At 48.0% G+C, this 26,495-nt stretch overlaps 2 protein-coding genes across 8 annotated transcripts in view; one reads left to right on the top strand and one right to left on the bottom strand.

The window, feature by feature from the left end:
* Nucleotides 1–26,495, top strand: part of LOC120893765 — a 135,595-nt gene that overhangs the window by 13,836 nt on the left and 95,264 nt on the right. The gene's annotated exons all lie outside the window — the stretch shown is intronic.
* On the bottom strand, nt 11,618–13,953 carry LOC120893763 (organic cation transporter protein-like). The gene is made up of 4 exons (XM_040295850.1): nt 13,547–13,953; nt 13,234–13,471; nt 12,241–13,150; nt 11,618–12,120 (listed from the first exon to the last, which is right to left on the bottom strand). The coding sequence occupies exons 1-4, from the start codon at nt 13,720–13,722 to the stop codon at nt 11,744–11,746; spliced, it is 1,701 nt and encodes a 566-aa protein (XP_040151784.1). The 5' UTR covers nt 13,723–13,953; the 3' UTR covers nt 11,618–11,743.

Below are 26,495 nucleotides of genomic sequence, written 5' to 3'. Positions count from 1 at the left end.
CTTGCACAAACGCACACAAGCCCGAATTGGTAACCGAAGGCATAAACAGACGCAGGAAGTAGATGCGAAGTTTCGCTCGCGATGATACCTTACCGCCGGTGTGTGCAAAAATATTGTTCCAAACATAATGCTCTTATCTGCTTCCAAACCCTTGCGCTCCAAGCGGATTAAAATTCATTACACAATTGGTTGCTGTTTGCGGATTGGAGCAGCAGGGTGGAAAAAACTTGTACCATCTCTCTTACGCCCGTTTGTTCACATGTACAGTGGTACTTAGGTTGCTACACTACCACGCAGGGATCGCATAACCATTTTGGACAGAATTTATTGGAATTATATCGACTTGTGCAAATTAATTGGTTGGCCGATTATGGCTTTCTCGGTAGGCCGCCGGCCGATTGTCGCTGGGTACGATTACTGGAAAATCAAACAAATTAATCAAGTGTGGCAAATCATGCGTGGTACAAACTATCCTTCACTGTAGGGCCCCATCATTTGGTATAATTAAATAAATCCCACGGTAAATTCCTTCGCAACGCATTCCAACCGGTCCAAGCATTGACGAGTTCACCGAAATATTGGATTATGTTCCAGATAGGTTGGATTTAAAGTTGTGTTTTGGTCCGCCTTAAACCAGCTTCGTCGATAGGTTGCGGCCGAATAAAGCTCACCCTGGTCCAAGACGTCCCATCCCCGAGACACCTGAGCATGCTGAAGTTGGCAGCAAGCAGAAGTTGTTGTTTGCTGGTTGGATATCCATCAAGCGTTGAGGCTAAAATATGTGAAAGCGGAAAATTAATATTCTCTCGGAGGAAATAATTGAAACCGAATCTCTTGGAAAATGCCAACGATACGCTGCCTGCTACTGGGATGTTTTGCTCTCGAATACGTTTCGGTCGAGGCCCGACGGAAAGCGGCCTGTGGAAAAACGGAGACCTGCTACGTGGGATGAATTTTTATCTTAATTAAAAGTTCGGCTATCTATCGATTGGGAAGGGCCTTCAGCATCGTTGAATGTTTTCGCACATTTTCGAAAGCGCATCGAATTCCAACCACCCTGGAAGTGGAGAGTGTGTGTTGGTGCAGGGATGTGTGGATGAGTGTAGATACGTACGGTGGGGCCAAGGATTTGGTAATTTTAATCTGAAATTTACTCAAAATCGATAACCAATGCGGTGAGTTGTTTGGAAGATTAAAGTGAACGATACGGTAGAGTTAGTTGTTCAGATATTCATCTAGATTTTTTTGGGAAATCTGTGGGCGGAAAGTAAATGAAATTTTGGAGAACTGGGAAAGGTTCTTTTAAAAAAAAAGCAACCAAAATTTTTAAGTTTTCACATCCGTCATGATGAGCTAGTGATTGGTAATGGAATGTACTGGAATGTGAAGATGAATTGCTATATAAACATGTTGGTCATAGTGGTTTCGTTCTCATCTTGATATAGCTTTGCTCAAATCTGTCTTAAAATATCCGGTATACACAAATATACTTAGGCCAAAGTTTGACAAGCCATTGGCAGCTTTAAGCATTCCGATCATGCTACTGAAAAAACCCCGAAATAAATAAATTCGTACAAAACTTTTCATTCGCCGGCATATAATCCGCTTTCCCTGCTGGGGTTAGAATGTGAACAGATCGACGGGCGCTGTGCGAATATGAAGAACCCCAAAATGAGCAATGGAACCGGTGATGGGCAAATTGGATGGAAAAAGCCAGAAAGCAAAGCCATCGACACCGCCCATGCAGCCGTTGTGATATGATTGCAAAATGGAACTTTTGAATTAGATCCCCGGATAAGGGAAGGTTTTTGATTATCGTTTTTCACTAAGGTGAACCATTGGTCCAACCGGTCCAACGATGTGCAGGAAACGCCCACGATTTAGGTCTTCTAGGGTCTATTCGGGGCAGCCGATGGGAGTCTCGCTTGGTGGTGGTGAAGTAAAATTATTATATTTATCAAAACCACGATTTATGCTAATAGGATTTCGACCGAAAGCTCGTGGTGCTGGTGGTCGGTGTGTAAAGGCACACGCTTAAAAACAACCCACCTCTTACTGGGGGACTTTCGATAAGACGAGCGTTCGCATACATATTTATGTTGGGTACATGTGCATCCATTTCCCGATGGTCCTATGGTCCTTCATGCTGTTCCTAAACGGGAGTAGTAGCGTTGGTTTTATGGAGTGCTTAAAGAAGTGTGGTACTGCTCTACGAATTCGTCGGTGTAAGGGTCCTCATCTAGCCAATGACTGCAACCCGGATATCGAGATAGAGGGCCGTTATCCACTCCGGCTTCGTGTGGTACATTTCCTTTCGATTTCATTTTCGGCAGTGAAAGTGTGCTTAAGCGAAAGGAAAACGCTCGTTGACGCTTATTCGTGCCAATCGATTTCGACAGTTTGTCTTAGCAGAAGGGTCCGTTACCGTATTAACTGCAGGGAGCGGATTAGGATTACTTCCGGTAATCATGTTTTCGCTTCGTCCCGATTTCCCGTCCCTTTTTTGCATGGCGGACACCATAAATGTCCGATCAAGAAGGACAACCGAACAAAACGGATCATCGATTTTCAATTTCAACACACGCTTGGTAGTGGTGTGGAGTGGCTCCAATCACTTGATCCTTTTACAGCTTTTTTCTTCCTCTCCCATTTACCTCCGATATGCCTTGTTGATGGGAAAGTTTTCGATTCCATTTTTTTCCCTCCAGAATTGCCAGAATGATGGAAGGTGATGAAAATTTTAGAATTTCCAATTTCAACAGCTTTGTGTCTGCCTTTTTTACATTGCCGATACGATCTTCGCTTTCTGGCACCTCCAGGCCGTTCGAGACACGCACGGAATTGGAGCTGGTTCGGTGTAGCTGACTGGCTAATCCTTCGAGACGCAGAAGCGGTGCGAATCGGTTGACCGTGGGTCGTGCCTTTCGAGCAGGGAGCTCCGGATGTAGATTAGCAGCCTCGAATGTTTCTATATTTCCGGGGTGTTTCGGAGGTTCTCCTCGGCTGCTGCTAACGATCGGCCAGACACCAAATCGTGCGGAGCTTGTTGTACTGGTTTTGCAAAATATCCCCTTCAGCCAAGCGCCCGCCCAGGGTCGAAGGGTTGCGTTCGCCGTTCCGGGGAGTGGTAAAAATTGGATTACTGCCCAGACTTTTACCCTAATTTTCTGTGGGGTGACTTGATTTTATTACCACCTAGCGTAGCGGCGTTAGTCTCTGCCGCAACTTTTCTTCTGCTGTGCGCCCGCTGGGACGTAGGGGAAATCTTCCGAGCTGAACTTTACGACTCAACTCAACACGAGCGTGTCCAAACAGGAGGAAGGGAGAGAAAAAAGGTTTACGGGACTGGATAGAATTCCGGGACACACGATCGTGTTGCAAGTGTATGCGTGCTGTACGGTGTTGTAAATTTCCGGCAGCGGAAGTTATCAACGGTTGTAACGGTTTGTTTTACGCTTCTACCGAGCCAGTCGGGATGTGTTGGGACTTTGTTTGCGCAAGAAATTTGTTCCATAAATATCGAATGGCCATTTGGGTTTCGTCACCAGCACGGAGGCAAGGGTTTTGGCGAGCTGGTGCCATTTGTCAATTTCACCTGTTCGAGATTGGGTTGGTTTTGCTGTTTGCAGTAACAAAAATTGCGTTTTGACTGGTTTTGCGCCATGTTTTGGACTTTATTTTGCTTTGCTAATCCAATTTTGATTCGTTCCATCACGCGGCGAGCCCTTCGGCATTTGGCGAGTGAGAGAAAGAGAAAAAAAGAAACATTGGACAAATTGATTTACCCCTCCTGGCTCGCGTCGTTTTTCGTTTCGTCCCTTCGTTTCGGATTTATGTTCGGCAATTAAGGAAAGGCGACGAAACTGAAAACCCATAAAATGGTCGAACCTCATCTGCATACTGTGGAAGCGCTCCAGCACCATCAGCGGCCAGAATCCTAATCCAAGCAATTATCCTGTCCACGACGATCGGGGGTGGCGGAATTCACGACAGTTTACGGTCGTCCAGTAAAACATTCGTCGTAGGCCGGCAAACAGTTTGTGGCCATTTAGGTGAATACTAAATTGGGGAATCGACAAATCAATTTATTATTCCAGACAGGTCCGTCCCGCTGGCAGGGCGATGGAAGGAAAATCGGGCAAAATAAATCAAAGCTGCTGCTGTAACAGGGTGTGTGTGTGTGTCCCGGGATGCACCATGAAATAAATATCCACTGACCTGATTAACTTTAACGCGGCGGGTTAACGCGACTTGTTAAATTAGTCGGAAAACATTCTGAAACCGCCTGCCGGAAAGCGGCAAAAGGGGGAAAAAGCGCCACCAATAGCGTTGTCCGTTTTTTTTTTCGAACTGCATAATCCACGCTGTAGTATTGCTGCAATCCTTGTTAAGCTTGTAATCACAACGTATCCGGAATGTCAGTTTTAATTGCAAAAATAATCTCCCATCAGTGTGGCCTGAAGCAAGAGCCTATGCGTAACCGTCCTTTGCAGCCATGCAACCATGTTGGTTAGAAATTACATGCAGTCCGAGCTGGTTCGGTCAATAGTCATCTTTCCGCTTGAATTCCGTAACGGGAATGGCACGATTAAAGGCCGACCAGGCGTCTCTCCATCAATTATGATACCGCACAACTGCTGGTGGGTGAATCGCCCCGAGGGGATGTGTTGGAAGACGGGGAGCCGGATACGACAGGGGTCTATTTCGAGCGGAATAAACCACCGAATGCTATACACCTGATACGCTCATCAATTCCCCTCCGACTTGTGGCCCCTGTTTGCCTGTTGAACCAGCCACGTGGTAGGTTATGACTGGAGAGTGAGTGCAACCATGCTCTAAATTATACATATCTAATAACGAATAATTGATTCGTATGAAAAATGCACCACTTCCACCCTTGGCATCGTTCACATCACACACTCTTCTCCGCAGTTCATTGAAATTTAGTTACCAATTTCCGCTTCCCATTCTCGGTGCCGTCAAGCCCATGTGCCCAGTGGATGTGTTTGTGTTGGACATGCTGCTAAACATCAGCTCTATAAATAAACGCAATGCCATGGACTAGCTCTGATCGGAACTGACAGTTGCGGTTTATTTATTCGTTCGCCAGCGCCAGCCAGCGAGCAAGTTTGGGCACCGTCGAGCCTATGTCGAGCTTTCGGCGCGAGGAAATGTGTGCATGGTATTGTGGTTTCGGGGCAGTTGTGTGTGTGTGTGTGTGTGGTTTGAAACGAAATTAGAATCAATGTTTGGACAGATTATATTACAGTGTGCTAAACAAACTGCACGGGCGCTTCACAGCGATAAAAAAAAAATCGTTTCGCTGACCCTCGTTACATGTGCGGCGAGCATTTATTTGCGTCATTTTTACGGAATGTTTTCAAAACATGCATATTTTTGAGGCCAAATTTGATAAAGGATTGGCTCGCAACAACATAAAAATACGCAAACAAACAAACAAACCTGAACCGTTATCCATCGAGCGCGCGCGCGCGCGTCTGCGTTTGGGGGTTATGGCTAGGCTCGGCCGCGTGGAAAATTTGAAACATCACGACGGCAGCAGACCCCAAGGGCAAGAAGGCGTACATAAATCATGATGCCCATTTTGGCGTAACTGTTTTCCGTTCTCTGCATAACGATGAAGTTCCCGCTCCCGCTCTGAAGGACTAAGGTTCTTAGGCCTGAGGACCCTTTCGAGTGGGGCGGCCGGTTGTACGTCCGCTCGGTGAGGTGCGAAACCTCCGTACCCAAAACGGATGAGTTCCATATTTTAACGATCAGGTCAGACCAAAGCTAGCGAGCATTAATATGCCACCGTGTCGGCGTGTCTGGAAAGGCAATAAATTCACCTGAACGCAGGGATGGCTGCAGAAGGAGCACGGTGCGAGGCAAAATTTCACCACCAACATGCCCCATGCACCCGTGTATTCGAACGATAATTTTCTTGTATTTGGCCACTGCTTTGTAGTGGCCCTTCGGTCTCGGGCGGCTGTTTATGGTGTTGGTCAGCTGGCCCCGGTGGTCGATTAATCTTCGATCAACACAAGCCATTTAGAATCGGAACGATGATATATTTGCCCTGGTTTTCTGGGGCCGAGTATCCGTTTTCCAGAAAGCGAGTTGCTTTCACGGGCTGCCAAACATATCAACGCGTCAAGAATAAATCATAACCCTCGACTTGGGTCGATCTAATTATCGTGTGCATACGACATGAGCTTTCGATTGCGTTTGTTAGGAGTTCATTCTTCGGATGTACCTGTTAGAGTGCATAACTAAATTACATAAAACTTATGCAAAGTGCAAATAATAAGTTATTTATACTGTTTGCAGTGTTAACGAAGTCACAGCATTGAAATCGAAAGGGTAAGCATCAGACCCGTAAAAATAATCGTTGGGAAATCTGTTACTCTCACATTTCCATCCAAACGGCGTGAAACAACTTCCAAACAATGAAGACTTCACTGCCCACAGACAACCATTCCAAGAACGAGGGCGTACCGAACTTGATTCATTCTCCTTTCCCAGCACACACAAACGTTCAACACATAGACGACTTTTTCTCTCTTTACATTGTGGCAAAACCCCACTTCAAAGGGTCTCGTTGTAATAACTTCTCGCTTTTGGTCGTATCAAAAACTAATTTCATTGTTTGGTTGATTAACTAAGGCGGCTATCCTCCGAGCCGCTTCGCCCGACTTTTCGGCAGTTGGGTGCCTGCTGCCTTCGTGGGGCGTGAGTGTTTCGTGACTTTCGGCAAACAGCCTAATCCAACCTCTTCGGCAAGTAAACATCCATCCGTCCATAGATCCATCCGGCCGGTTTCATTCATTTCTCGCCACGGACCAACTCGGATCTATCCTTTTGCCACTGCAGGAGAAGACGAGGGGATGACAGCAAAGGGAAGGATTGTGGAAAGAATTTTAACACAAACAACATCTCGAAGCCGGCAAGCAAGCTTTTGTAGAGTGCAGCATCCACAGAGAGACACGGTTAAAGAGCTTTGCTTAAAGTGTGTTGCCCAACGGTGGAAAAGGCACGCCACGATACGCCGATGGTCAAAGACTGGCTCAAGGAAGTTTCGTGGCTGAGGATGAGCGAACGGTTGGACGTTTAATAATTTCATTACTATTGTTATTATCCGTCCTTATTTTAATCATCGTTTCATTATTGTGCTGTGGTGTCTGGGATACTCGGTCTGTGTTCGATGGGTTTCACTGGTATCACCGCAGGCGGTAAATAGCAATGTGGAGATGAAATAAAAAAGCCGGCACTCCACCGTGGGTGGTTAACTTTTGTTCCACTGGGAATGTCCGGAAACCCGTCCGATTTAGGATCGTGCCGACTTCAGGGGCTCTGAAGCTTCACTTGTGCGCTGTGCAACACAAAAAGGGGTTATGGCGGTGAATCCCGGACCCGGTTACTATTGACTGTAACTGACAGCCCGTCTAGATGCCTGGGGATTGGAATCACGTCCATCGAGTGTATACTTAACGCCACTGTAAGCCACACCTTCATAAGAGCAATCTGCAGACAATGGGCTAGGTGGCAGTGTGTGACTCCACACTGCCCCAAGAGCACTTTATTTCGAGCCATGCCGAGCGAAAGCCCGTAGAAAGACGAGCTGACTGTGGATGATGTCTTTAGCTTGTTGGTTGTTGTGATAATCACAGAAACATTATTCGGTATACACGTTTGAACGCTCTTTTCCCTGGCTTCAGGAGCGGACAAACGTTGTTATTCTAGCGGCAACTGTTTGACATTTACACAAGCACCTGTATGAAAATTTAATAACCAGCATTCATAATCCCAAAAGGTTTTCATCTCACCGGTTGACATTAAACGAAAAAAAAGAGAAAGCAAAATCAAATTACCCTTCTAACCCTAAACCGTATAAATAGCTCACAGTAACCGAGCTGAAAAAAAACCCTTCACGTGCAGTATTAAATGTATATATAAAACGAGGCTGGGTATTTCTGGGTCGAAGGTTACACCATAATGGCAAATACGAGGCAATGAAAAAAGCGGGACCCCAACATCGTTTTCACTAAAGGGAAAAAGGCTACCTTTGCCCACTGACCGCTTCATTTTCCATGACCTATCGTCATTGGTACGGGCCCCTCTGCATCCTGGATGAAGCTCAGCCCCACGTAGACGTTTAGGGGTTTCGCCAAAGTTTCTGATCCACGTTTTTGGATCGCTCGCGCTCGACACAAATACTGGTTTTTTACGCTTTCGCTCGAATATCTTAATCAAATAATTCTCCGGAATCCTTGAATGTTGATGAGGGCTGGTCGAGATAACAACAACAACAGCAACAACAACAACAAAGAAGAAAAAAGTGCTCCCGCCGCAACACCAGGTGTACCGGCCTCACAGTAGATGCTGACGGGAAGGAAGAAGATCATTAATAACAAAAACCGGGCAGAGCAGAGAAAAAACGAACCAAATTCCTTTCACCAGTTCTCACGACATGGCTTCATTCTTTGGGCACGGAGTTTTTTTCGGGGGGCAGGGAAACGCAAGCAATACCTTCAATTTCCGGACCGTCCACCGTCAACATTTGGTGGTGGACTCGAAAAACGGACACCTTTTTCGATGGATCCACATGCAGCGCACTCATGACCCTGCGTTCGTGGGGAAATTGACCGTTCGGCGAGACTGGCGGCACTGGCGGCGCTTATCTAAACATTCCCAGGCAGGCAAATGTTCACCCGGCACTGACCAACAAGCGCCGAGTCCCGAGCATGGCCGATGATCGTCATCATTCAGGTTTGGTTTGCTCTAAAATGGATGATGTGTGTTTTCATCGGACCGTGTTGTTGATTCGTTCCGGCTTTGTGTATGTGTGTGTGTTCTAAAAAAGAATGCTTTACCGTGAAATATCTCATAATTTCGTTTCGGAGCTACAAGAGGTCCGAGGCTTGATCTCCGACCTTTGTTATTGTTATTCTTCAACGTGCTGTTCGACAGGCGCGGTATTTTTGGGCGCAGGACCACAGGCCCGGTCAGACCAGGGACAGCTAGTACGTGTGATTGCTGCTGACCGGAACGCGAAGCGGGGTGCAATTCGTTTGCTCGTGTGTATGTGCATTGTTTTTAGTTGCCGTAAAATTGGTAGCGTTGCCATATTTATTCGGTTCGCTGGCCGGTTGGTGCAATCGATTCGCAAGTCCAGGCCTGCGAGTGCCGCTGACAGGCACGGGAACTGATGAGTTCGACAGCGGCGTCCAGGGTCGGAGTGATGGCACCGGGCAACAGGCACAGGCAGCGGCAACGTTTGCCCGTGGCATGAAGTTTTCATTTCACCGTTGTTCCGGCGCACGAATGTTTGTCAAATAAAAGCAAAAGGCGAAGCACGGCCCAGTGCAAAACCCGGTGGACGCTCATTGTGTTCCTGACAGGATATGAAGCAGGCCGCTTCCCGTACCAGTTGTTGCACAAAGCGTAGAGTGTTGGTATACATACATAGGGAAAGCATTTTTTTCTCGTCTATATCCTTTGCTTTGGTATTTTTAATGTTTGGCTACAGTTATTCATCGTTGCAGAGCAGAATTGTTGAGAATTCTTATTGCAAACGGCTGGAACGATCGTTTGGTTGTTGGTCGATTTCCGGAATTTGGGCTGTAGCGCTTTATGGACGTTGTTGAACGTTGATTTCTGAGGCACAAACAAAAAAAATCATCAAACGGAAAGTAATTTACTGATGGGGTTGGGAACTAATAAAGTGAGGCGTTGTGTGTATACGCGAACGTACGATGAAAGCACAAGAATTAGCTTGCTTTCTTATCAAGTGGATAGGAAATTGTGAAAATGAATTCTGTTTAAAAGCATCTGATTGAAGCACACCACTTCCACCACCACAACCATCCCTGTGGCGATGCTGCGATAAGCAGTTTACGAGCAGTTTAAGAAAACGATAAAATGAAACTAATAATCCTGTGACAAACTGTGGGACTGCTGTGTTGGGTTGGGGCGGCCCTTACCGTAAAGCATTCTTTTTAATGTCCCATCCCTAATTTCGGTCTGTTTGTGTTTTCCTCACCGGCAACAGTAGTAGTAGCAGCAGCAGGAACAACATAAGCAGCGTCTTGAACGTTTCAAAAGCCATCGAGTTTAAACCGTTAAGCCGAATGGTCTCTTAAGCCCCCGAGCAATAAATCAGTTTTTTCTCTCCGTTTAGCTCCCGGGGCCCGGACAACCTTCGCATAAAGGCGGCCAGAGAAGACGGCCAGATCTGCCATCTTTCAAAGCCATTTCTTCGCCGGTTTTTTTTGCTCTCTCGCACAGGCTTTTGCTGCTGGGCTTTGTCAATTTTTCGCATTTTCTAAAACCAGCAGCAACAGCAGCGCAAACGGTACGGTAAACAGTTGGGAAGAGTGAAACTGAAATCCTTTCCACGCTGCCGAGCATCATCGACAGTTTGGTGGATGAGTTGGAGTTTAGAACGAAGAATGGCGAATGGAAGGTAAAACAAGACGTACACGTATTTTGGTTTACTCGCCTCGAAACACTGTTCGGTTTGAAGCCATTTGCAACAGTTTCACAACTCCCCCGGGAAAGCTACAACATGAGCAACGGAAGAAGCAAACATACCGCCTTTTACTCCATTCTGTGACAATGGAAGCGATTCCGTCTTTTGGAGCTTCCAGCCCTTTTCAACCAATTCGAAAGCCTTTCAGCTTCTGTCAACGTTTCGTTGCGGCGCGGTGGTTGCCATAAATACAATCTACTGGATACACTCGAGCACTTGCTCGAATCATTTTGAGAGACTTTAAGGTCTCATACTCTTCATTTCCCTTACTCGCCAAGAGCTTCCGTGTTCCGTCTACTGGATGTATCGAACAATGCTGGAATCGAAACATTTGCTTGCCGGCCCGGGGTGGGCCAACCGAGTTTTGATTTTAGTTTTGCTACTCCCGGTTGCCCTCGGGAAATAATTTCATTTTTCACCTCCCCATACCCGTGAGTGTGCACGATGAAAGAACCAAAGTGGAGATCTGGGACTGATCGACCCAGAAGTGATGACCCAAATTTTGCCAGAATTTCACTCCAAATTCCCCTGCGGAAGTCGATCAAATCGAGGTGGAGAAATGAAAGCGCAACCTAAGCAAACTGACGGGGAAAAAAGCTAGAATGCGAAAGTCGCTCAATGAGCCGACGGGAATTGGGCAAGAAAAAACAACTTCAAATAAAAACTATCTCACATCAGGACGGTTTGAAATGAAAGCTTGAGTAGAGTTGGGTCACGCTGATTGTTTGGTAACCAGCAAGGCAAATTTTAGCGTCCCAGCACTATACCCTGTGACCGCAGAGAAGGAAATGTGATTGTATTGGATAAAAAATGGAATTGCTTGGAGGGATGTGGGAGCTTTTTTTAGTCGCTGTGCGATGTTTGCCGGACAGAAAAAGAAAAATTGAATTTGGGATACAAAAACGTTTGTCCAATAGACGTTTCCGACTGAAAAAGCTTCAGTAAATGAAAGGATCTCAATCTGGAAATGAGATTTTAACGGCAAAACCAACTAATCTTGGAATAAATTTTTTATATAGTTGGGTCTGTGAGATATCTGAGAAAATTCATTTCCTTGTATTTCATTGAAATAATTTCATTTCCCAATTTAATTTGAACACAACAACCAAACCAATATCTGTTGTGTTTGAATGAGTTCTATTCAGGTGTAAATAACTAATGAAAATCATTTGATATGTATTTCAGGGTAAGCTTTCCACTGGAACGTCATACTCATCCCGGACTAGAATAGGATCCCTTTTCGGCACCGTCGGCAGACCGCTGGCGTCGACTGTGCAGCTCGATAGCCTCCTCGAGTGTGTTGGGCAGCGTGACGCCGGTCGTTTCGGGAAACTCCAGTATCAAAATGCCCGACAGGACGGCCACCGAGCCGAACAGCACCATCGGCAGCGGTGCCCAGAGGGTCTGAAGCAGCGGCATCTGGGGGGCCAGCATGGACCCGAACCGGCCCATCATCGAGCAGAAGGAGATGAAGCTCTGGCGCAGGTTGGTGGGGAAGATTTCCGCCGTGTAGATGTAGAGCGTGGAGAAGGACAGCGAGATGGCCATTTTGCTCATTAAAAACAGGCTCACATTCAGCCAGGTGATGTCTGAAATCGGAAACCGTTCGATGAGTGGTGCGCGAATAGACTCGGCACGGGACTGGGGACTGGGGTTGTGTTTGTTGGGATGGGACGGACGGGATGAGCATTTCAACGCCCTCTGCCTACCTTTGAGAGCTGTCAGCGCCAGCAGGCAGAACAGGCCGGACAGTAGCAGCGAGCCGCATTGCGTTTTCCGGCGGCCGAATCGATTCAGTATGAAATTGATAGCCAACGAGGGGGGTATCTCGGCCAGCGTGATGAAGATAAAATTACTGTACTTGTCCCCGGCCAGCGTGACCGAGTTGAGTGTGAGCCCGTAGTACACCATGGCGTTGGTGAACCAGCAGAAGGCACAGTTGGCGATCCGCAGCAGCAATCGCCGGTGCTGGCAGGTTTCGCCGACCAGCTGGAGAAAGCTTTTGCGCTTCCCACCGTCAGCCGCCTGCTCGGCGTCGAGCTTGGCCCGCTGCTGCAGGTAAAACTCGTCCAGCGTGCTGTTGGGCAGTGGAGGACGGCCGTTCGCTTTGGCCACCCGTTGCAGGATGTTTACCACATCCGATTGCCGATCCTTGGTGAGCAGCCATCGGACGCTTTCGACCGTGGTGTAAAGCAGCGGAATCGACAGTACGCCCGGCACGAACAGCACGATCGAAAGCGTCCGCCAGTCGCGGAACGTCATCGCCAGCAATCCGAGCACGGCTTCGGCCAGCGCATACGCGACCAGTATGACGCTCTTCACAATGACACGCAACCTCGGCTCGACGAGCTCGAGGCTGAGGATGAACGCGGTCGTGTAGCTGGTGGAGCCAAACATTGCCTCGACAAACTCGAGCGTGATGAAGGCACCGTAGCTGGCGGCAAAGGAGCGTATGATCGCGAGTACCGCTCCGACCCCAACGCACAGCAGCAGCGTCCAGCGGCGCCCGAATCGATCGGAAATGATGCCCGACATGGCGAGCGACACAAACTGGCCGATGCTGTGCACGGTGCCGACGAGCGTTACCTTCCAGAGGTTCTCTTCGCACGTGAGATTGAACTGGAATGAAATAGGAAAAAAACACGTATCAGTTCATCTGATAGTTATGGAGAGTCAATTGGTATCTGCGCGTATTTCCTCACGTCGTTCACGATAGTCCTTTCGGTGGGATCGGCGTACACGAACTCTGAGCACCGTTCGATGGCACTTTGATTGAACCGAGCAGCATCGCACACGAAATCCTCACTTGCCGGTATCACGTGATAACGGTCACATTTCGCGGGCAGCTCTGGCTTCCCGTGAAACGGCACCGCGTCCCGTAGCCAGTCCGGCGTGTACAGTGCCGTAGTGGATGCATTTTCACACGCAGGAACGTGGCAGCTGTGAAGAATTGAAGTTTATGGCGGAGTTACGGATGCTGCCTGGACGACCCTTGAAAGTGCCCCCATTTCTTACCGATAGTGCAAGTCGCCGGCGGTAAAGACGTAGCAAAGGTTCGAAAAAGCGGTAAAGATGACGGGCAGCAGCAGCAGCGTGCACTGCCACAGCTGAAACGGTCCGAAGTGACCCACTTCCTCGAGCAAATCGTCCAGCTCGACGCGGTCCGGCGCCGATGCCGGTGACTTTGACATCGTGCGCGGCTACTGCTCGGCTCACGGCACTGGCTAGAACTAATCGGGCAATCGGGCGCACCAGATACGCAGCCGCCAACACAAAACTAGCCGAGAAACACCTGATAAATCTTCGCCCGATGTCGTACGATGTACGCGCGGTCACGCAGACATCCAAGACGGCTCGCGGCTTGCGGCCGCATGGTTTACTATTCCGCGTGTCGTTGACTTATCAGCTGTTGTTGTTGTTATGATCGTGTCAATGCGCCGACGCACAACAACACACCACGCTGATGCTGATCGCCGTCAACCTTCACCAACACTCGCACACACAAACATGGCACGCACATGTGTGCAGCTGCTTCCGCTTAGCTATCGAAAACGCGCTCGTGGATGGATGGTCTCTCTAAGCCTGGTGAGAATACCTTGTAGAAGGAAGGTATTCCCTCTAACGCGTCGACACAATGTTGAGCGAGACAAATGCTGGGCGGTGTCGCTCGGTAGATAAGTTTATCTGCGGCACAGTCAACACCCCATTCAGACGGTCGGCAACCACGAGATGTCTGACCTTCTGGCATGACTTGCAGGAAGCGAGCAAAGAGAAGACACGCGTACGATACGGCCTGGGCGTAATGCTATCAGACCTTTTTTGTGGAAGGCGACTAATACTGTCCAATATCGAGCTGATTCTATTTTATGAATATGATTGCAAGGTTTGATTAACATCGCTCTGCTTGTGGATTGCTCGCAGTGCTCGTGTACGTGAGCGCATGCGAGCTCAACTGAGCCGCACTTGACGAAGCCGAAGTTGTTGGAAAGTTCAATAAACAAACGGCGAGCTCGTAAAAGCAACGCGCTCGACTGCGTATCGAGCGGAAAAGGCCTCCGATCTGATGAAGTGTTGGTCACCTTCTCCACAGCCATTTTATGACCTTCTTCAGAAATGGAAAGGACGCTATCCGGTCGGCGTACGTAATTCTTCCCATCGCAGGAGAAAGACGGCGTCTGGTGGGGTTGCTTTTTTTCTTCTTCTTACTGCTGCCTATCGACTAAAACCATCGAACTAACCTTCGACCACAAGAAATAAATCATTCTACCTTCTCCCCAAAGCGGCGGTGGAGCCTATCGTACCGGAAAAGCCCGGAGCGCATTTAGAATCACATCGGTCCTTTGGGTCTTCCGCTGCCCCCTGTTGGCCCCCTCCCCGACACAAGCTCTCCTTTCCCAATCCCAAACAGAGGAATTCGCACGGGAACGTTTCCAAACTCTCCGAACGGTCTTGTCATGTAGCGAAAGGGGAAGAAATCGAATGGAAAGATTCCCTGGTTCTTCCTCTACTTTCGTTCATTTCGGCCTATGGACAAACGAGATGAGAGACATTTCGTTTTTTTTCTGCTCTCTGGTCTTCTATCCGCTGGACGTTGAGGTTTCTTTCAACGCCGGCTTTCGGTGACATTAGGTAAACCAGGCACGATTTTCCACTTTTCCGTCACATACGACCACACACACACACACACACACACACACACACACACACACATCCCGTTGTTGGACGCCGAACGCCTGAAGCTCACCGTCTATCTGGCCGGTCCGATGGTGACATTTCATGTTTTTCGTCCAAACGTTTTCGGAACCACGGGCCCACGGAACAATTCGTCCGGCGGACTCAGATGTCAGATTAATTCGCCACCATTTGACACATCGACATAGGCACACCAACCCACCCACGCTGGGCAATGGACATTTGGGGGCGGGACTTCGGACTGGGCACTCTTCAAATAGGAGTGTGAATTTATGTCCCGCAAAGTGACGCGTTTTTTCGGGCAAGTCACCATGGATCGATTGTTTAGCCGGTGGCTTCACGATCTTGGGCAATTGTCTGTTTGAAGGGCACTCACGGTTGGCCTTCGAAGCCGGCTGCTGGTAACATTAAGTGTCCTTACACCTGTACGAAAGGAAAGCATTTAGCGTTTTTTTGTTCGCCCATTTTGCCCAAACTCACCTCAACGGACGTTGTGTGGAGTGCACACGTGCAGGCACTTAATCGAATTGTTCAATAACTTCACGCCACCGGCATGACATTTCATGCGCATCGAGAGCACAATTTAAACAAAACCCCGTTCGCATTACGGTCCCTTCCAGACGGTGGTCGCGGCTCCATTAAAAAATAAACGAGCTGGCACCCGTTCCACCCGTTGCGACGACGAGCAATTATTGAAGCGCAGATCGCGCAACTGGAACGTGGTGAAACAGTTGGATAATGGGTTTCTTTATGGCTTGTTGAATTTGTTCCCGATTCGCAATCGGAATCGAAGAAGCCAGCCATCCCTTCGCTGACTGTTTGCCCCGCTGTTGGTACGCGGGCACGGGAAAACTGTGGAAAACAACAACCTGTGGAAATGTCACAACAACCGTGTTTCTGCGGCCGGGACGCTTGCCGGGACAAAATTACTTTCTCGGTGTGTGTTTCTTTATTGAGAAACATGCCATGCTATTTCCATTTCTTTTATATTTTCATTTATTTGCTTTGCTGTACAATCTCCCCCAGCTCCCTTTCGGTTACAAAGTCCTCGGTCGCCTGATGGCCTGTGTTGGGTGGGCCGCCACCAGAACCTTGTCACGATCGAAGTGTAAAATAATCATTATGCAAATGCAGCCGGGGAGAGGAAAAATACACGAAAACACACACACAAACGCGCGTCTGATTACAAGCGTCCTTGCCGGAATGAAGCCGGAACGCTGCCGCTGTACCCGGTACCCGGGAACGACAACGAATCGCTGATTTCATGATCCATCTATACTCGAACGATGTGTTTTCTTGTAGACGCTCGATCGATCGACAGGCAGCGCGTCCTTCGCGATGTTTGCTGAGCAGCGGCGCAGGGGCTGGAGTCGGGGTGCGAATCGTTTGCCGCTCGTCATTTGCCGCTCGTCCATATTGGTTCGTTTAGCGAAACACTTTGCTCGAACACAACATTGTTGCTTGGCCAGCGCCAGCTCTTGCTCCAGGGGTGGCGACGCCAATGCAGCCAGTAAATATTATTATTCGCCTCGTCTGTTTATTCTTTGCGCCATTCCGCCATTCGTGCGCTGAAAATGAGCGTTTGCCAAGCGATGTTTCTTGAGTGACAAGACCCCGCACCTTGTCGAGGAAAGCGTGTTTTTTTACATCCTCCACACCCTTGCCGTAGCACGCCTGGATGGGTGTGCTTTCAATTGATGAAGGTTGGAGGGAAAAGTTCCACGCCCGAAAGCAAGTTGTCGTCGTCGCCGGGAATATCGGGCGTTTCCTCGACTGGCTCGTGTGACGAAGTACGAATATAAATAAAACCATTTCCCAGGACTGTGCGTGTGAATAATTGTTGCAAAGCGGGGCCGACATAATCACGATAAAACGAAAAGGTGAAGTGGCTTACCTTCTGGGAAAGCGACAAAGACAAACACCAGGTCCCTTTTTTCCGGAGGGACGGTATAAAATTTCACCAGATGACGTCGTAACGTCGGTGCGGGGCGGTCGGATTCGGGACCAAGGGGCCACGTGCGGCAGGAAGATTTGAGGTAAAACTTTGCAAAACCCCTGACCCACAACCCCCACACCCCTGGCCAGGCGTTTTTGGGGCCCCTTTTGGACGGGTAAATGTGTGATTGTGGCGTGGCTGCCCTCACCACACGGCGCAGATTCCGGCGGTTGTGTCGGGAGGGCAAGGATTGGGCTGGCTGCGGTTTGGGTATTTCTCGCGGGAGAAAAAGTTGTTGTTAGAAGAGCATTATCTCGTTACAATTTCGGCGCATGTTTCTTCGGCACTGGCGGGACGGAAACTTTTCCATCCCATCCCGCCCCACAAAAGGGTATGTCGTTTTGGATTTACGAACCTCGGCTGAACTTGAGAAGTGGCCCCGGGACCGTTTTCGCAACAGTCATGGCTATATTTAATTTACATGGCGGCGTTTTTCATACAATGTTACATGCTCCCGTGCTGGGCGCGCTACACACAATTACCATTTTCTGTCGGTGTGTAAATTACAGCACAAACGAACGTCACATGAGGCGCGTTATGTTATACTGCCGCTCCCTCCGTTTGATGCGCAGAAACTAGCATGGGACACGCTCATTAACACGAATGGATGTCAATTAACGCAATACTTTGCGCATCAACCTTTATTTTTCATTTCAGTGGTGGTGGGGAGACATTAATTGAGGTGATTTTATTACAGCTGGAAACAGTGTGCACAAAGTTCACAAAGACAAAGGGAGAGGGAGAGAGAGAGAGAGAGAGAGAGTGAGAGCGTTTTTAATTCGCGCCATGTGCAGTACACAAATTAGGACTCATTAAAAACACACACACCTACACGGCGCAATCGTACGCACCGACACACTTTGGACTTTGGTTTTGGCAAAGAGAGACGGCTGCCAATCAAGTTGATGTAACCCAGTTATCATTATTTGTGTGTGCGACATGATGTAAAACAATCAAAATATGTTGAGCTTTTGTGTCATTGCCGGGCGCGCAAAACTTAATGGTGGCATGGATTTTTGCGCATTATGTTACGCCAGAAGCACACGCTCCACAAAACTGCGCGAGCAAATGCGGAGTAATTAACACGAGCAGAAGAAAGTGTTCGGGTTTTGTTTTCGGTCGTGCAAAAAGAAAAACGCAGACTCGTTGTTGTTCGTTCCGGTCTGATTTGTGCCATTTTCTTTCTCCTTTGATTGTAACGAATGGCGAGGCGAGGTTTGGGTTTCTTGGGTCTTTACAAAAATAGACAACCATCTCGCTATCAGCGGCGATCTTGATGCTGCTGCTGCTGCTGCGAAAAAAAGCAAACTTCAACAACAAAGGGACACAATCCCTTTTCTACTGTTTCGGACATGGTGTTTCTTCCGCGAAACAAACAGTTTACTTTCTCTTCGGTTGCACATTGCGTCCTTCGCGCGGTGCTGATTGTCTTACTCGCTTCGTTTGCAGGATCTCCGCTTCCAGCTGAATTAATTTGAATTCTACGATTAATTATCATCGTCATGCTATACCTCTGGCCCGTGTTCTGGAAATTGTTCGATACTTGCTTTGTGTTTGTGCGCGTCCCTTCCCGACCGATGTTCGGTTCGCCTTTGTTGTTTAGTGCTTTCGTCCCCGTCCCCGTCCTGGACGCTCCATTTACGTCGCGCATTTTTTGAGTTATGTTTCACTGTTGGGACAACCGTCCGCTGGCGTAAGTTCACACAAAGACATAATTTTTCATTTATGAAGCTTGATGGATGAAGCTGTAGCATGGGCCAAAGAAACCTTCCTCTCCCCCTCTCCAGCTCCCTTTATGCTGAGTGCAACAAAGCAAATCCAACTTTATTTATAAAAGCTTCATTCGTAAAAGGGACGGTTCCATTTTTCATTCGAAATGGAAAGTTTTTGATCAATAATGTGACTGCTGCTGAATATTCTTTTTTTTACGTGCTTGTGTGTGCCTGTTCCTTCATTACACTGATGCATAATTGGAAGCTGATGATGGCTGTGAGAATTTGTCAAAACTCCAACCAACACAACGAACGAAAGCATCCTTCTTTCCGTCTCTGGTTGATATTACTTCCTTGAGCGATTTATTTCATTCCATAACTCTTCCGCGCTTCCGGGCGGCTACTGTGCAGCAGTAAAATCTGTCAACGAAACACAAGTCAGTCAAATTGGGAGCGCTTTCTCGTGCGGATTTCTCCCATCAAACCCCCCCCCCACTGGCGGTGGCCATAAAACCCGGATAGGGCCATTCGCTGGGGGCGGTGAAGGGCGGCCCGAAAAACGCCGCCCCGAAAACGTCACCGCAGCAGCTCACTATAAATAACGAGAATAAACATACAAGCGAAGCATATTTATGGCGTGTGTATAATTTTATTATTCAATGATTTATTTAATGGACCCCCGGCTTCCGGCAGTGTCTGCGATGGCTGCTTCTTATCAGCAAGGAAGGTCTTTCGGGTAGTAAGTCGCCGGTTTTATTGTTTAAATCCATTTCCTGCCACTTTCTGCCTGCTGGTGCTGGCGTCTGGGGCAAGGAAAGGGAGTTTATGGGCGTAGCATCAAACGATCCGATGGAGCACTGCGAGCAGCTCCGGATCAATCCGATCCCGTTAGGTAAGGTGCAAAAAGCTATCACTCAGGACTGGCAGAAATATCACACACATGGACAAAGCATGTTGTACAGCGACTTTCCTGCGCGAGGATATTTTAATTTGCATCAATTTGCCATTCGTAAAGGTAATTTAAATCGTGCGCATGTTTGCTACACTGTAACCATGCAAATATTTACACATTTCGGTTACAGCACCGTTAGGCCTGTCGGGGACGATGCCGAAACATCGGCTCACGAACTTGTGTGACGTGGGACTTGGCCGCACAAAGTCAAATAATCACAATTGCCATAAAAATCCATCCCCTGCGACACCCGAGCACACAAATGGGAAATGTCATTAACGCAGAATGGCGGGAAGCTAATTTCAAACACGAAACCCACCGGACTCACTAATGAGTGATCGCAATCAAACGCTGTTACCGGGTTTGGGTAGTGCGGACAAATTTGGGTTTGGGAGGAACAAATTTGCCATCGAAGCCAATCTCTTTCATGTTTTTGCCAGAGATTCGGGCTGACGGCCGGCCGCCCAGCCTCCCGCAGCGAAACGCTAATCAACTGCACACGCGAACGCAGTCGGTGGAAGGAATGCGCTGCTCACAGCTCGTCGCCCCACACCGACCCCGTCCAATTAAAGCCAATAAGCCAGCACTCGGTATCGTATCGTGCTTGCCCCGGGGGCAGGATGTGCCAAGTATCAATTGCACCGGTGCACTTGGGTTGGGTGGGCGCGGGCGGTGGGCGACGTCGAATGAATTTTCAAAATTTGCGTTAATGATAATGATGAGCCAAATCAAGAGCAGTGGAGCAGTTGCGTTTACCGCGTGTGGCAGGGGAGATGACGTACCGATGACAATAATTGTTAGCGCTTATTGTTTTGCGTGAAAATTGCGTTTAGAAACCAAACTTCACACTGCCCTTTGCAGTACAAACGGGAACGGGCAGTGAAGGTGGTGCACAAATATTGCCACATGTTTTTACCTCCAATGGGGATGCCCGACACACATGTACACACGCGAACGAGCACAGATCGAGCGGTTAATAGCAAACGCACTAAACAAATCCGCCAAAGATCCTGCCTGATTTGGTTGGCTTTATGAGTGGGGGGTAGGTCTCAATGATTGGGCCTTTTCATGCCCAATTCAGCTTTGTTTTTTTAGTTGCGAGCACTGAAATTGGCCAACATTAAACACATACACACACACGCACTGTCAGCACACTACTAATTTGAGCATTCAGTGCGGATCCCGATCATTATCATATTTTGTGCGTTTTAGCTCGGTTTCAGCTAGGACAATGTATGATTTTTAACTAATAAACTCAATAATTATTTCATGCCTTTTGGGCGTCAATTAATGGTGTTGGTTTGTTTTGGGATGAGCAGTTCCTGGAAAGGAGATGCTATAATACCGATTTTATTGTGCGTGTGAAGCGTTGGAGGCGTGTGAAGTGTGCTTGAAACTCAATCAGTAATTAGAGGATGTAGGTTGGGAAAATTAATCAATTTTAATAAAAGCTCCGAATGGCGGTTACGGGTAACAGAGTGATGAATTAGAAACAAAGCGTATGGAACTTGTTAGAGATTTACACGGAGGTGGTTAGTTTTGAGTTTGATGATTAGTATTGATTACTGGTTGCTGGGAAATATAACCAGTATTCATTGAATACTGTGCAGTTTAGAAAGCACATGAACAGGACTTTTGATAGAATAATAATTTAGTTTTCTATATACACTGCAGTAAGTACGATTTGTGTTCTGTATCCTATTACATTAGGGCGGGGCATATCAAAAACAAGTTTTACACGATACGGTTGCATTTGATGAGAGCGTTCCGGCAAAGCGCGACACAAAATGAAACAAAATGCAAACAACAGTTTCCAGACTAGCGCAATATGTTCCCATTACTGCAGGCGAGCGCCTGTCGTTTCGGAACAACTAGCCCAACCATAGTGAGAGAGGGAGAAAGTGCGATGGAAAAAGAGCGAAAGAGAGCCAGTGTAGGGATTTTGTTCGCCCGAGTGTGCACAAATATTGAACGAGGACTTTGGACCGACGCTTCTGTAACCTTTTTTTACCACTTTACCTCCCTAAAGCGACGAGGGGACGAACTTTTACCAACGTTTGCTTTAAGTCGCGCTGAAACAAAGTCAAACACGTCAACTGGGGATTTTACGGTAGCGTTGAGTCTGCGTCGAATGGATATACGCGGCGGGATAGAGTGAAAAGGGCATAAAAACACACACATAGACACTTCTTGGAAAATGACTGAAGCTCTCAGCAGGAAGCAGCAAACTTTCCTACCGGAAGCTGATTCTGGAGCGGACCAACAGACACAGGGAGCGCTGTAAAATGTAGGAAAAACGATCAATGCGCTTTCTGCGGGTGACTTACCGGGTGTATCGTATGGCGGCTGGAGTGAAAATTTGAGAAAACATCCAACCGAACGAACGTTTGCTTCTGCATAGGTAAGCATTCTAGGGTGCATGCTTGCGGTATGCCCTGTGCAAAGAAAGAACCCAAGAAAAAATGGGAATTTTCGGAAGGTACTGGCGCCATGGGAGGAAAAAAGCATCAAAATCCCGTGTTGTTGAACGGCAGGGCTTTGCACTAAGTAAGTCATTACACATTTCCGCCGGGGCTCGAGGATCCTTAGAGCTGCTGTTCTGTTGGTTTTTAAACAGTATCATGGCGTGCATGGTACTATGCTCCTGCTCTGGTGGTACCGTGTCTTCCAGAAATCTCAACCGCTCCCAGTTTGTTTTGGTCCGTTGCTTACCGCCACGTGGCCTTTCCGCCACGTGTAGCCTCGACATGAAATGAAATATTCATAATTAAAAAGGGTTCTCACATCGTTCCCGGGGCTTGCAAGCGAATGAATGTTAGGCTGGAGCTGCTTGGTCTTGGTCTCGGCACTCGTCCTCGTACGGCCCTGCGGGAACAGGCCATCTCTGGTGCAAAACATGCATGCAAAGATGTGAAGTGTCAGATTCGCTGTAACACGTCACTCCTTTAGCCTCGAGACTTCCCCTCGGAAAGATCAAAAGCCCTCATTTAATCACTTGTAATGTTTCATGTCTAACGAGAATCCTCGCCACACTGCTAGTTGCCCCACAGTCCTCGCTACGGTTGTGGCAGGCGGGAGGCTCGGAAACCCCGGAAACGTGAGGGTGCTTTGTTGTGGTAAGCACACACTAACCCTACCTGGATACGATAATGAGCCGTTGACGGACAGAGATAGGCCCCGTTGAGCGACCGAGTGACGTTGGGACGTGCTTGACCGAATAAGCTGCCGTTTGATCAGCACAGCCGAGCGTCCTGGAAGTTCCTCATTCAACACATCACCCTGCGGGCTGAGGCTTGAGTAAATGTGCTCCAGGAAAGCTCCTTACAGTTGGTCGAACAATGAAAAATACAGGTGCCTAGTAATGAACAAAGTTTCGTTATTTGTTAAATTAAAAACACTAGCCGTACGAATCGCCGTGCCGGATGACTCGAGAGAGCGTTCAGGGTCTCACTTTATATGAGTACTTTAATCGAATTCGTGGAAATTGCTGAGGACAGCCCTTATAACAGCTCGTTATAGTAATGTTTGTAACTAGGATTTGTTTCACAAAAGGCATGAATCGTTTCATTTCGTTCCGAGAATTGACTCATTTCCAACGACTCAAAGTGTAAGTGATACCCAACAAGTTCTTAATTTCACATCAGCACTCTGTGGAGATAGCGAGAGAGAGAGAGAGAAAGCAGGTTGCGGCGACGATGGGCCAGTTCCCGGGAGCAGGACTGAACACACGATCTGATTGACAATTCCTCTTACTTCACGTACGGATTCCTCGGTACGGCCCCCCCCACCATTCGCTTTCCACTCGGATGAACGTTACGCGACAGTTCCGAAAGCTCTAATAAGGTCCAGTTGCGTAGTGTGCGGTATGTTGGAAAATCCTTTTCGAATACACCACACCGAATGGGACGAGGGACGATTTTCTCACGAAGCTGTGCTCCTTCCTACGTAAAAGCACATCCGCCTGTGCCGTGGGGCTTCGCTTCCGGACAAACCCAAGCGGTGGTAACCAAGTGGCATGCTTCCCATACGGGACGTCGGCTGGTGCGGTTCATTACAAAGACGAACCACAGTAATCCTTCCCCCTTGCTCCATCTACGCAAAACTCTTTCATGTGCCAGCCCCTGTCTTCGGTGGCGTTGATTGAAACTCATCAATGTGACCTTCGTCATGGTTGTGATGGAATGCGATGAATTCGTCACTAGAAACAGAGAGTGCATGTGTGTGTGAGTGTGTGTGTACTTCATCTCGACGCTGGACCAAAATTCATGTGGATAAATTGCCACCACAATGGAGCGCGTTACTGCGGGTGAATCTGGTGGGTGTGTGGTGTGGACAGTGCGTTTTACTTGCGTTAGCCGTTCGTCCATGAAAGGGGTGTTTAAATGAGAAATATTGGTGCTTCGGGACGGTACAAAGCTTTTATTATTGCCTAACCCTTTCGAGGATTGGTTTGCAATCTAAGGAGCTACGGTTTGTCGGGGCTTCCCAAGGGTGGTCTGCGAGAGGTATGAGCGTATGATTCATTACTGCCATTGCCTGTAAACGATCCAGGGAGTGGTCGTTCGAACCGGCCGGCTTATAAAAACTAAATTAATTTTCGCTTGACTTAAGATGCTTCTGGGTGTTGCCAAGGCAGCACCACCCGGGCTCGAACGTCCTTCGGTACACCGAGTTTGTAAAGCGATTTAGTGGTTGGGCGTGAAAAGGAATTTTACCGAGCACTTGGATGAGTCGTCCCGCTGGCGATGGTCTAGCACCCCGTTGGCAATGGGCGTTTCCCGATTAACTAACAACTTCTCGAAAGCTTGCCGGCAAGATTACAGCCGACACTTTTCGGCTCACTGCCTGCGTCTTTGTTTATGGCGCAAAAGCAAACTCGTTCGCCTTACCTTCACATCTTTCGCTGGAAATGTGTACCGGGCGGGAGAAGTGCATGTACCTGTGATTCATCCCAACGCAGGATTGATTTTCCTAGAACGTGCCGAACATCGCAACCGACCGTTGCCGGTTCGTATCGAGACGAACACTCGCCCGGATAATCTGTCGTAAAATTAATTAATTATATAAACTGTTTTAATTTACCATCGACCATGGTTCAAATTGTATCACCGCTTCTCGAACCAAACGCAAGGCAAACGGATCCGTTTTTGCGTTTCGGGCAGGAGTTCCGTTTCTACCTAAACCGACTGCATCTCGAAGGACCGTTAACAAAATCCTTAATTGGAATTATAAATCAACAATCAACACTGGGAAAAGGATGGTGTTGGAAAAATTCCCTGGAAATCAACCCTGGTGAGAGGATTGGGCACTGAAGCCGAGGCGAAGAGCCATTCGATGGAAGCGTACCGAATTCCAGGTAAAGGTGTGCATCGGTAAAGTGAGATACTGTGAGCTTAAGGCGTTGGCCCGAGACGGGCCAAGATTTATTCTGATCATTTTGATTAATTGAATACCAGCCCGTGGGCTTAAAATGAGAAGCAATCGTGTAAAAACAAGCGTGCCTCACACGCCGCCCTATTTCTTACTGGAAGTTGCAAAGTAAGATTAAACGCAAAAAGTCTACAACGCCGAATGGTATGGAAGACAGCCACAGTACGCAGGAAGCATCGGTTGGGCAATTTTCCACGAATCATTACAAAATCAAAGCTGCAGATGTGCGTGTTTTCATTCGAAAAGCATCCTCAGCTTAGCTCAGGTGACAAGAACTTCTAGGAATGAAAATCAGGCCGAACTGAAGGCAGGAAAATATCGCTTAAAGTGAAATGATGTTTTGATAAATGGCCTGCGTAGCCGGTGTTGAGTGTCTTGAATAATCCTTTTCCGTGCCGCAAGCTTACCTCCATCTCCGATGCAAGATACTCGTTTGCTGTTTGATCCATAAAGTTGACCGGTTAGCCGGTCACGATCGTCCTGCCCCAAAATAGTTCCCCTTGAGTGCATCTGTTTCATGATCTGTTGGTGCTGATAGGGCCTGATTCTGACGCAAGAGCCAGCCTGCCAGCGTCCATTCAAATTCAATCAAGTGAAACTAATTTTAACCGCCCTCATTATCAGACAAAGCGGCTCGATCTAATCTTTATCGTGCGTTTTTCCTGGCCCTATCCGGTGTGGAATGAATTACTTAGCCGGTAATATCAACTCTGCTCGCTCGTGCCTGGCCCCGGCGGTCTGCGGAGGACAGTCATCTGCCTAATAGCATTCAAATGACCTGTTTTCCTTCCCCACGAAAGGATTAGGATGTGGTTGGAATGATACACGCTGCCAAACTACTGAGATAGAGCGAAAAGCGCAGAGTGTAGAAAAAAAAAGGAAAAGCATCAGACCAATCAGGGGCAAGCACTGCTGGAATTACTCGAGTATGGAAACACAAAAACAATTACGACTGAGGCAGAAGAGCAAACAAAAAAACATATTCCAACTGGAATATCTCTTCTTGCATGAAGGGTTGGCCCTAATCCAGAGAAGCAAAGGCATAACGTCCCCCCCCTCCCTCCCCCTGGACACGGTTGGCGGCCATCTGTGTCCCGGGACAATCTCTAGCCCCGCGTCTGGCACGGCTGATGAAAGATAAGCGTCTCAAGATGAAGGCGAGAAATTTGACGTCAGCTCGCA

Source organism: Anopheles arabiensis, chromosome 2 (assembly GCF_016920715.1).
Source record: "Anopheles arabiensis isolate DONGOLA chromosome 2, AaraD3, whole genome shotgun sequence".
NCBI lineage: Eukaryota > Metazoa > Arthropoda > Insecta > Diptera > Culicidae > Anopheles > Anopheles arabiensis.
Note: the sequence above shows the minus strand (reverse complement) of the source record. Positions and strands in the feature narration are given on the sequence as shown.